Raw genomic sequence first — 12,500 nt, 5'->3', positions numbered from 1 at the left:
TCAGCAAAGAATATCAAGAGAATGAAGCAAATTAGATGATAGAAGTAAATTAGAAAGTTGTTTATAATTGCATTCTCTTTCTAAATCATGAAAGAAAAAAATTGGGTTTAATGTCCCTTTAAGGCTAAACTATTTTTTTGATCCTGATCCTTTTTTGGTCACAGGGCATCATGTGATCTCAACAAATTTATTATTCTACACTTATGAAAACAAAAATAATTTCTACATTATTCAGTTAGACATTATGGTAGAGTTATTGAAGGGACAGTAAAGTCAAAATTAATCTTTAATGATTAATATAGAAAATGCAATTTTAAATAATTTTCCAATTTGAGTTCTATTATCAAAATTGCTTTGTTCTCCCTGGTACTCTTTGTTGAAGAATAAACCTAGGAGCAGCAATGCATTACTAGGATCTAGTTATACACATTTGGTGAGCCAATGAGAAGAGGCATATATTTACAGTCACCAACTACTAGCTAGCTGCCAGTCTACCAGGGTATGCTTTTCAACAAATGATACCAAGAGAATGAAGAAACTTAGATAATCGAAATAATTTTCTTTTTTTAAAAAAATTGTATGCTATCTATCTGAATCATGAAAGAGAAAATTTGGGTTGCATGTCTCTTTAACCTTCCAATTAAAGGGACAGTCTAGTCCAAAACAAACTTTCATTATTCAGATAGGGCATGTAATTTTAAAAAAAATTCCAATTTACTTCTATAACAAATTTTGCTTTGTTCTCTTGGTATTTTTATTTGAAAGCTAAATCTAGGAGGTTCATATTATTTATTATTATTATTATTATTATTATTATCATCATCTATTTATAAAGCGCCAGCAGATTACACAGCGCTATACAAATAATAAAAAAACATTACAGGGATACAGTAATACACAAACAAGTACAGTAGTGGTAAATAACAGTTGTAGGTGCAATAATTGAGTTGGGGTTTCCTACAGTCAGTATAAAAAAAAATTGGGAATTTCAGGAAATTTTTGCTCCGCAATATCTTCAGTTTATTCTCACATCAGCATTTGTCAAAATAGCAGGCTACAAGTCTAAATCCATACGTATACTTAACGGAACTAGACAGGGATGTCCATTATCGCCACTTCTCTTTGCTTTGTGTATTGAACATTTAGCAGCCCATATTTGTCAAAACGTAGATATTTTGGGAATTAAAATAAACACTCGTGAGCATAAAATAAGTATTTGCCGATCTCCCTTCTGTTAATATATTCTACTATTAACAAATTTGCCAGGATTTCCGGATACAAAATAAATAATGATAAATGCAAAGCCATCAGTATAAATCTCCCACAACACACTAAAATATTACTTGAACTTAACTTCAAATGGTCAGATAGAGGTATGAAATACCTGGACATCTTAATACCTAACAATTAGGACCTACTATATAAACTTAATTATGTCCCCTGTTTTCACAAATAAAAAACTTGCTGTCCAGGGGAAGTAAGTTCAACATATCTCTGTATGGTAGATTAATCACAGTAAAGATGACTATTACCTAAGATCCTTTATTTGTTTAGGTCAATCCCTATAAATATCTCAACTACAGTCTTGCAAAAGACCCAAAAAGACCTAGTTTCATTTATTTGGAAGGGAAAGAGAACTATAGTCAATAAACAAACACTCACTCATCATAGGAAAGGTGGCGGGATGGGTCTTCCAGATTTGGTCGCATATTACTATGCTGCCAGAATAGCACAATCGTAGTTGTGGCATAATTAAACAGACAATATCCAATGGGTTCAAATTGAATCTGATATGATGATGCTATCCCCTATTTACAAATTGCTATGGTGTACTAAAACTGACAGACCACCCACATGGCGGACATTTATCATTATATATCTCATACCTTGACATTGTGGGAATTTCTGAAAGCCAAATACCCTGTTATTCAAATGGGATCAGGGGCGACTCCCCTAGCTACTTTATCTACTAAACATGATCACACCCTTCAACAGAAATGGGCTAACAGGGGCCTTTATCGTATCGCAGATGCCTTCATAGTTTCTTAACCTATAATCAATATGTAGACCTTAACACAAGAGAGAAGACGAGTTGGTTTCATTACCTTCAGCTCAGAGCTAGAGTGACTGAGGTGGTTGGGGTTAACAGGACAGGTATCAACACCTATTTAGAACACATATGTCTAACACCGCACTTTACAAAAGGCACTGTTTTCAACTTAAATACTATATTTAACACTCCTAATTCAATTAAACTCCCGTTTATGCAGAGATGGAAATCCGATTTTAATTTTAACTGGTCAGCAAAAAAGTGGTGTGATACTTTGAGCTTGGGCTCTTCTTTCTCAATATGCGCACACTTGAAGGAAAACTATATGAAGGTTGCATTCAGATGGTACTTCCATCCTTCTAGAATACATAGTAGAGAATATCATGACAACAAATATTTACGGGGAGGTGATGAAAGTGGTACATACCCACGTATTGTTGTCATGTATCTAATATCTGGACGCAAGTTTCTGACCTAATTGACATTTTTGAAAAGAGAATATGTTTGTCTCCCACTCAGGCACTTCTGCATGAACCAATACCAGGTCTTGACTCAAAAGCAAATAAACTTGTAGCTATGATTTGTACTATTGTTAAAATAAGTATAGCACGATATTGGAAAACCATAATACCAACGTTCCAAATTACTGAACGTAAGAATTTTTATTTTCAAATGAGTAGTGCCTCTGCAGACATCTTAGATACCAAAGATCAATTCATATCCATTTGGAAACCATGGATTATGTCTATTGAAAGCAAACATAGACGACAACCTAATAACTAGGTATAAATATTCAGCCCACACAATTCAGAGTAGCATTTCACATACTAGTTGAAACATGGCTGGACTCCTTCCCACAGGAAGAGATGGGTGTATGCCTATTCTGTGCAAAATTAAGATGGAGTAGAAATGTTTTTGTTACAGATCACTCGATGACAAGCAATGTAAGATGGATGACCCGCATCATATAGTTTAGATTTTTTTTGACAGAAATGTAATGTTTTGAATATCTTTTGTATACGTTTTTGAAAAAAACTTAATACAAAATTAAAAAAAAAAATATTTAAATTATTTGATCATTTATAAGGTGACTAATTCAGCATCAGCTATACTGGTTGACGGAGCACTCTGCAGAATTGGCATGTTTGACCATGTATAACTGTTATTTTTTATATTGAACGCATGAAAAGTTAAGCTTTAACCCCAGTTGGATTCTGATAATCCACATTGGACTTTTTCGGTGACCAAATCACTCAAAAAACACCAAATTCCTATTACAGGAACTAACTACCGCATCTTTCCTTTTCTAGCCAATTACAGGTAAGGAGTACGGGCACAGACATTTGTATAACCTGATGTTGGGTTACCATTGCAACAAACTTGTAATGGAGCAGCAATCAGACATCGGATGGAATAGTTGACTCAACGTTAACTTACGCATACACAAAATGAGCGACTGCACGCATTGCGCAAAATATTTCAGTGGAAATCTGGTACTAAAATCAAGCCGTAAACTACTTTTAGCCGTCGGCAACTTTGGTATCTAATGGCTCCATTTTTACCGACTCATTGGAAACAAGTCCTAAATAGGGGTCCTTAGACACAATTAAAAAGCAAGGAGAGGTATTGCTATTGCAAACAAGGAAGGTGATTAATGTTCCATAGAACCAAATTATATTATACATGTATGTCTTTAAAGGGACACCAATTTTTTTTTTCTCTTTCATGATTCAGATAGAGCATGCAATTTAAACAACTTTCTAATTTACTCCTATTATCAATTTTTCTTCTCTTGCTATCTTTATTTGAATGTAAGCTTAGGATCCAGCCCATTTTTGGTTCAGCACCCTGAGTAGCGTTTGCTGATTGGTGGCTACATTTAGCCGGCACATAAGCTTTACATTCCTGCTTTTCAAAAAAAGATACCAAGAGAACAAATAAAATTGATAATAGGAATAAATTAGTAGTTGCTTAAAATTGCCTGCTCTATCTGAATCATGAAATAAAAAATGCGGGTTTAGTATCCCGTTAATTTACACAAATAAAGTAACATACTCAAGCTGTATGTCATTGATTAACCCTTCTGTATCTGTAGGGTCTATCACAGAGAACTCTTCGGCCCGTGGCTTATCAAGCAGATTAGTAAACGGAATAATGGCGTTTACTGGGTGAATGAGGAGCAAAAACTGTTTCGAATCCCATGGAAACATCTGAATAGGAAAACCAAAGATGAAAATGATTATGGCATATTCAAGGTTGGTAACCACAGAAGATCATTTCTTGTGAAATTAACATGGTAATAGCTAGGAACAGCAGGATAGCTATAAATAATCTTTTGGGAAAAAAGCAAAAATAAAATTATTACTAAGAGTATTCATAAATGGTTTATTATAATTCAGCAAAATCCATCTTATTCCATTGTTTAAAAGGGATATTAAAGACTAAATACATTTCATGCACCTCCCTCTAAATATGGGTGCCGCCATTTTGTAACCTCGGTTTCGCACAGATATCTGAAGGAGAATTGTTGCACGTGTGCAAGCTTGTCAACCATGGAATATAGTAAAAGCTAAAATTTCCATATTGCAATGATGGAAAGTGGGGGATAACTTAATACTATCTCTATAAAATGTATTCAATGTTGGTTTATTATTATGCATATTGCATATGCAAGTAGCCACCAATTACCTGCTTGCTCCCAGAAGTGCATTGTGGCTATTGTTGGATAGTGACACTCCCCCCAAACAGAAGTAGAAAAAAATGTTTCTTTTCAGCCTAGGAATATCCTTTAAAAACTAAGATATTTAAATGGCCATTAACATCTTTTTTGATGCATCTAAGAGACAATTTTTAAATGACATCCGTCCATAATTCTATGGAGCACATAGGCCATGCTTATACTTATTTTAACATAGAGGCGCCGATTTATTAAATATCAGTCCGACATGATCCGCTCAGCAGGTCATGTCCGACAGACATCGCTGAATGTCGACAGCATACGCTGTCGGCATATAACATTGCGCAAGCAGTTCTGGTGAACTACTTGTGCAATGCCACCCCTGCAGATTCGCGGACAATCTGCCGATAACAGGGGGTGTCAATCAACCCGATCGTACACGATCGGGCGGTTTGATGTCCGTAGCCTCAGAGGCGGTGGACCAGTTAAAGGGACACTAAACCCAAATTTTTTCTTTCATGATTTAGAAAGAGCATGACATTTTAAGCAACTCTCCAATTTACTCCTATTATGAAATTTTCTTCATTCTCTTGGTATCTTAATTTGAAAAGCAAGAATGTAAGTTTAGATGCCGGACCATTTTTGGTGAACAACCTGGGTTGTTCTTGCTGATTGGTGGATAACTTCAACAACTAATAAACAAGTGCTGTCCAGAGTTCTAAATAAAAAAAATAATGCTTAGATGCCTTCTTTTTCGAATAAAGATAGCAAGAGAACGGAGAAAAATTGATAATAGGAGTAAATTAGAAAGTTGCTTAAAATTGCAGGCTCTATCTGAATCATGAAAGAAAAAAATTTGGGCTCAGTGTCCCATTTAGGGAGCAGCGGTCTTAAGACCACTGCTTTATAACTTCTGTTTCAGGCGGGCCTAACGGCTTGCGCGGCAACAGGGGTCATTCGGCCTTGATAAATCGGCCCCATAGTAACACTTCATATTTGTATTCTGTTTCTTATACTGCTTATCTCCTTTACTTAAGGCCTGGGCCATCGAGAGTGGCCGATATAATGAGGCATATGAGGACCCCGCTACATGGAAAACAAACTTCCGCTGCGCTTTACATGCAGTCACCTGCAACAATGTCAAAATGTTTATTGAGATTGAAGATAATTCTGGAAACCAACAAGATCCCCATAAGATATATAAAGTCAACCAATTCCCTGCGGTTTCCCTGACGCCAGCTCAAGTCAACACAGTTCCTAACCACTGTCTTGCAGCAGCCTATCTGTCGCCAACACCCAGTGCGATCGTCCTCTTAAATGGACCGTTCAATGCAACTGCAGGTACTGTTCCAGAAATGTCCGTATGAAATGAATTCCATTTCTCCCATCACTCTGTATCATGCGTTGCTAGGGTTGCCCCATCAGCCATGTTTTCCTGGACACTTATGAGTTACACATGCTGCAGGGCGTGCAGGGAGGAACATGTATTGTGTTTCTGGACAGCGCTATTCATATTCCTCCCTGCACACCCTGCAGCATGTGTAACTTATAAGTGTTCTGTATTTTAAGGGACGGGTGGCAACGTATGCGTTGGTGTTGTGGTTGTTGGTTTTTTTTTGTTTGGTTTGTTTTTTAAAGGGATATGTAACCCAACATATTTATTTTGTGATTCAGATTATTTCAAATCCAATTTTAAATCAAATTTGCTTCGTTCTCATGATATTCTGTGTTAAAAAGATACCTAGGTAGGCATCTGGAGCACTACATGTCAGGAAATATTGCTGCCAATTAGATAACATTCTTGCAAAACTGCTGCCATATAGTGCTCCAGAAATGGGCCGGCTTCTCAGTATACGTCCATGGTTTTCAACAAAAGATACCAAGAGAACAAAGAAAAAATCATAATAGAAGTAAATTAGTAAGTCTAAAATTGCATGCTCTATCCGAATCATGAAAAGACAAATTTTGGGGTTTATAGCCCTTAAACTCACTTGGGTCTAGTTTCCAATGATGTGGTCAATCGTGAAAAATGGTAATAAAAAAATATTTACATCTTTTAAAGTCTATAGATATTTTTTTCTGTTGACATCAGCTTCCAAATGTTACAACCTCAATGGAAATTAGGCCATTGGGGTCGATTTATTAAGCAGCGGATGCCCCATCGTTTCTGGTCTGCCAGAAACGGAAGTTAAAGGGACATGAAACCCAATTTTTTTCTTTCGTGATTAAGAAAGAGCATGTCATTTTAAACAACATTCTAATTTACTTCTATTATCCTAATTTGCTTCATTCTCTTGATATCACTTGCTGAAAAGCATATCTAAATATGCTCAGTAGCTGCTGATTGGTTGCTGCACATAGAGGCCTTGTGTGATTGGTTCACACATGTGCATTGCTATTTCTTTAACAAAGGATATCTAAAGAATTGAGCAAATTAGATAATAGAGGCAAATTGAAAAGTTGTTTAAAATTGAATGCCCTATCTGAATCATGAAAGTTTAATTTTGACTAGACTGTTCCTTTAAGAAGCAACTGTGTTAAGACTGTTGCTCCTTAACTTCGCCACCTTTTAGGTGGTGGACTGAAATTATCCTGATCCAATCGCGATGATTGACGGCCCCTGAGCAGGGGTCTACATTGCACAAGCATTTCACCAGCTGTCGGCATTTAGCGAGGTCGACCGGACATGATTTGATAGAGCTAATTATGTCATCTCGACCTTTGGTAAATCTACCCCTTAGTCTGTATTTTCCAACTAACAATCTGTTTTTCTTGCTGTAGATTCACCTATACCCCAAGCTCCCTCTGATATTTCTTTTCTCTCCAGTTCCAACTTGATTCTTTGGTGACCATTTACTAAAGAACTGCGAGCTTTGCAAGCTTTAGCAAATGTTTTTTTTATACAATAACATATAGACTGAAATGGCTAGAGCAGGGTTCTTCTCTTGCATTTTGTTTTTTAAATTTTTGTTATTATACAATCACTTCTTAGCCCTTCCTCCTTTTTCATCTTCTTTAAATTTTTTCTGTTATTGACTAAGGGCTAAAGTACGAATGGAGCCCTAAATTATCGCGCACGATAATTAACCAGCTATTGCAAGTCACTGGTTATTGCTACGAAAATTAACCAGAGATTAAGGGGTATATTTACTAAGCAGCGGAGGCTGCTTTCTCCGTGCGAACCTTTAAACAGAAGTGAAGAACCCCAACCCCTAGATCTGTAGTTAATTTTCTTAAAGTGCCCCAAATGCCCTCAAAATAGAGGGCATTATAGATTTTTATTATAAAAAAAAAACTGCACTAGGGAGTTTTGGGGCTTTAAAAGTTGGTGAGAGTGGGGTGTTAGAAAAAAAACGGCACTGAGAAGTGCCTTTACATTACGGTCTATGGGAACTGTGTGTATATACACACATAAACACATAAATATATATGTATATATTCATATATATTTAAAAATGCTGCTCATCACTGCGCAACTTACCCCCTTTTACTGCGTAAGGCTCTCGTGAGCGCAATGCATCCTAGCAAATTGTGATTTATTTGTAATACCAACGCCCATTATCCTGCGCTGGTATTACAAAGTGCACACAAGCGATATTTAGCGATCTACCTGTAATCTAGCCCTAGCTTCCTAGCTTGTTCAGATTCTCTACTCTCTTTGAAATTACTTTTTTTATTTATTTTTATTTTATAAACAGAACAAAATTTAGAGACTGCAGCTGACGATGACCCACTACGTATAAGCCCAGATAAGATACGTGCGCATCCTTTTTCAGCAGAACAAGTAAGTGCTCAATATATTACAAATATAACTGGACTTATGAATAATCTGAGTGGGCACAGGGCAGCGCATTGTGAAAGTATTTTCAAGATGTGATTTGAGTTGGCTACATATATTTGACATTGTTAGTTATCAGAGATATTTCTGCAAACTGTCCCAACTAACAGACCTCCCCTACTGTCCCGGATACTGCAGGACTATGGGTTGAGAGGTCTGCCAGCTTTCTCACTTCCAGCTTCTCTGGCTAGAGCAAATGTCAGATTTTAAGAATTTCTCCAGCTCAGAAAACAGAGGTGGGACACCACTCACCATCCTCTCACCTTCCTGACCAAAAAAGCCTGTAGAAATGTTGGGAAGTATGTGCAAAGTACTTTTTATGCCTCTTAAAGGGACATTAAACACTTTGAGATGTAATATAAAATGATAAACCGTGTGTGTGTGTGTGTATATATATATATATATATATTCCCCTGTCAGAAGTGCAGAACACTGTTATATTCTACACAACCATTGGCTGCACACTCTAGTGACCTATTTATAACTGTCTTTAATTGGCCACAGCAGAGAAGGTAACCTAAGTTACAACATGGCAGCTCCCATTGTTTTATAAACACTAAAACTTTACACTTATTTTGTCAATATTTAAACAACTAATGAAACTTTAAAAATATATCTACTTGTTATTCTAAGACTAATCTTTTCTTTGAATGCATCATTCTATCTAGCATTTATTTAGTGTTTAATGTCCCTTTAAAGTTAAATTGCTAAATCAAATTCTTCTAGAAAGTGGGTGTAGGTTTTACTCTTGCTGAAACGTACAAAATGAAAAAGCCCTGATATCTTACGTTGAACATGAATTGTCGAACTGTCAACAACATTGTCACTCTCTTGTATCATTGTCTCAAACAACGTGACTACAAATTTACACTATTACTGGACTAAGGAATAAGCACTGGGAGATATAAACATTGTTTCCTAACAATACACAGGGCCCTGATGAATATTCCACTGCAGTAAAAAAAAAAAAAAAGCATAGGTTTTTGCTGCTGGCATTTTATTGGCTGCCAGGCTTAAAGTGCCATAAAACATGTTGACATCTGTGCAAATCCTGAAAGGGCTAATTAAAGGGGCACTAAACCCAATTTTTTTTCTTTAATGATTCAGTTAAAGCCTGCAAATTTTAAGCAACTTTCTAATTTACTCCTATTATCAATTTTTCTTCATTCTCTTGCTATCTTTATTTAAAAAGGAGGAATGTAAAGCTTTAGAGACGGCCCATTTTTGGTTCAGAACCTGGGTTATGCTTGCTTATTGGTGACTAAATATAACCAAAACAATTCAAAATCCAGCACTTTAACCCTTGGATGTGTGCATACTGCTAAGGGATTACTGCAAAAATCCCACAAATAATGAAGCACAAAAATTGCAGCAGCACCACTTTTCCTCTTTCAAAGAATTGTCTTTATTTCCAAATCATGGAAGAAGGTTCAACAAAAATAAATATAGCCACCAATCTTGCTGATTGGTGGCTATCCAGGGTGCTGAACCTAAAATAGGCTGGCTCCTAAGCTTTAAATTCCTGCTTTTTAAATAAAGATAGCAAGATAACAAAGAAAAATTATTAGTAGGAATAAATTAGAAAATTGTTTAAAATGGTATGCTCTATCTGAATCAAGAAAGAAACCTATTGTGATTAGTATCCCTTTAAGTAAAAATAGTTTGCATAAAAAAAATTTTAAAAAAATTGCTGGCAAATATTTTAAAATAATTTTCAAAAATATGCTAAATTTGTTAAAGTGATGGTGAACTCACCTCACTAACTAAAAATATTAAAACCTCTAGTAATGTTAAGCATATTAATGTGCTTATTTTATTTCAAAAACTAATTCAACTTCGATAAAACACCGTTTTTTTGAGGCTCTGTTACCTGCTTCAATTCAGCCTCTGTCACAGATTTTCTTATTCTGTGATATGACTGGCAGCTCTTTTAGCCAATCGGAGCCTCACCATGCGCCATATGTAATTTACTGAGAGCACGCTCCCCTACTTGTAACTACAATCAGACTCAGCCTTCAAGTGCAACTGCACACGCATGCGCAGTTGCACTTCAAGGCTGAGTGAGTCTGATTGTAGTTACAAGCACATGAGCGTGCTCTCAGTAAATTACATATGGCGCATGGTGAGGCTCCGATTGGCTGAAAGAGCTGCCAGTCAAATCACAGAATAAGAAATGTATGACTTTGCTATGGTTGTTGCTGAATATCTATGTCTTGTTATACATGTACCAGATGTAATTCTTTTAGGAGTATTTTCTTAACAGTACACAATGTTAATATTAAAGAGACATGAAACCCAATTTTTTTTCTTTCACAATTTAGAAAGAGCATGCAAATTTTAAACAACTTTCTAATTTACTTCTATTATCTAATTTGCTTCTGTTTCTTGATATACTTTGCTGATAAGCTTATCTTGATAGACTCAGTAGCTGCACATAGATGCCTCGTGTGATTGGCTTACCCATGTGCATTGCTATTTCTTCAACAAAGGATATCTAAAGAATGAAGCAAATTAGATAATAGAAGTAAATTAAAATGATGTTTAAAATTGTATTCTCTATCTGAATCATGAAATAAAAATTATTGGGTTTAATGTCCCTTTAATGTTGATTCCTGTATATGTAAAAAAGCCAACTTCTGACAACATGACACATAGTTTCAGTGAAAGTGTTTTCAAATACCTTAAAAGTTCACATACAAACATTATAAAATATGGAAAATGTGAGGAAAGCTTCCTTAAGGCCTTACACATTAGAATGTACAGACCTGGCAAAAAGAGTTCCGTATTTATCTAAAGGATGAGAATTGTTTCCTCTCTGTGGTGTCTACAGTAGTTGTGGCGCAGGAAATCTTGCGCAAAACCCCTGGGTATGTACAGCATTCTCCCACAATGCTCAGCTTCCTCATTGTGTGCAAAGCTAAAAAAATTAAAAAAAAAATCCTATCCCATTATATTATTGTATCTTGCCACCACAGCCTGTCTTCAGAAAAGTATTATGTGCGTATTTACCTAAATAAAAAAATAAAAAAACTTTGTTATCAAGATAATATTTGCCAGTAAAACTTGCAGACTCGGGTTGTACTAAATGAATGATCCCTACAGAAAAAATTCATTAAAATATTAAAAAGTATATATTTCCACCAGACTGGAAGAATCTATTTAAATGTTAACCCAAAAATGTTCTTTCATGATTCAGAGAGAGAATACCATTTTCAACAACTTTCAAATTGAATTCTATTATCTAATTTGTTTCATTCTCTTTGTATCATTTGTTAAAGGAGCAGCAATGCACTACTGGTATCTAACTGAACACGAGTGAGCCAATGACAATCAGTATATATATGCAGTCACCAATCAGCAGCTAGACCCTAGATTCGTTGCTGCTCCTGAGCTTGCCTAGATAAATCTTTCAGCAAAGGATAACAAGAGAGGGAAGCAAATTAAATAATATAAGTAAATTGGAAAGTTGTTTAAAATTGCATCATCTATCCGAATCATGAAAGAAAACTTTTGGGTTTCATATCCCTTCAAAAATATTTGGTGTTTATCGAAGCTTTTAGTTTTGATTATAATAAATTTACTTCAGTAATCAATTTTGCTTCATTCTCTTGGTATCTTTTATTGAAGAAGGAGCAATTCACTACTGGGAAATAGCTGAACACATTTGTAAGCCTATGAAAATGGGCATACAATTTCAGCCACCAATCAGCAGCTAGCTCCAACCTTCCAAACCTATCTAGATATGCTTTTGTTAACCATGGATACCAAGAGAATGAAGCAAATTAGATAATAGAAGTAAATTGTAAAGTTTTTTAAAATGTTATACTCTAAATCATGAAATAAAAAAATTGGGTTTCATGTCCCTTTGAGGTGACCAGATTTCCCAGACTGCAATTTAGGACACCCCAGATCCAAATTCGGGGCACCTCATAAAT

At 35.6% G+C, this 12,500-nt stretch overlaps 1 protein-coding gene across 1 annotated transcript in view; it reads left to right on the top strand.

Moving 5' to 3' along the window:
* The window catches only part of IRF7 (interferon regulatory factor 7), a 98,202-nt gene that overhangs the window by 8,162 nt on the left and 77,540 nt on the right, over positions 1-12,500 (top strand). The window contains exons 3-5 of the mRNA XM_053720194.1: positions 4,146-4,305; positions 5,765-6,068; positions 8,426-8,511. Coding sequence (XP_053576169.1) covers positions 4,146-4,305; positions 5,765-6,068; positions 8,426-8,511 — 550 coding nt within the window. The remainder of the gene's footprint in view (positions 1-4,145; positions 4,306-5,764; positions 6,069-8,425; positions 8,512-12,500) is intronic.

This window comes from Bombina bombina, chromosome 7 (assembly GCF_027579735.1).
Source record: "Bombina bombina isolate aBomBom1 chromosome 7, aBomBom1.pri, whole genome shotgun sequence".
NCBI classification, from domain to species: Eukaryota; Metazoa; Chordata; class Amphibia; order Anura; family Bombinatoridae; genus Bombina; species Bombina bombina.
The sequence above is the reverse complement of the archived record's forward strand: the minus strand, read 5'-3'. Positions and strand labels throughout refer to the sequence as shown.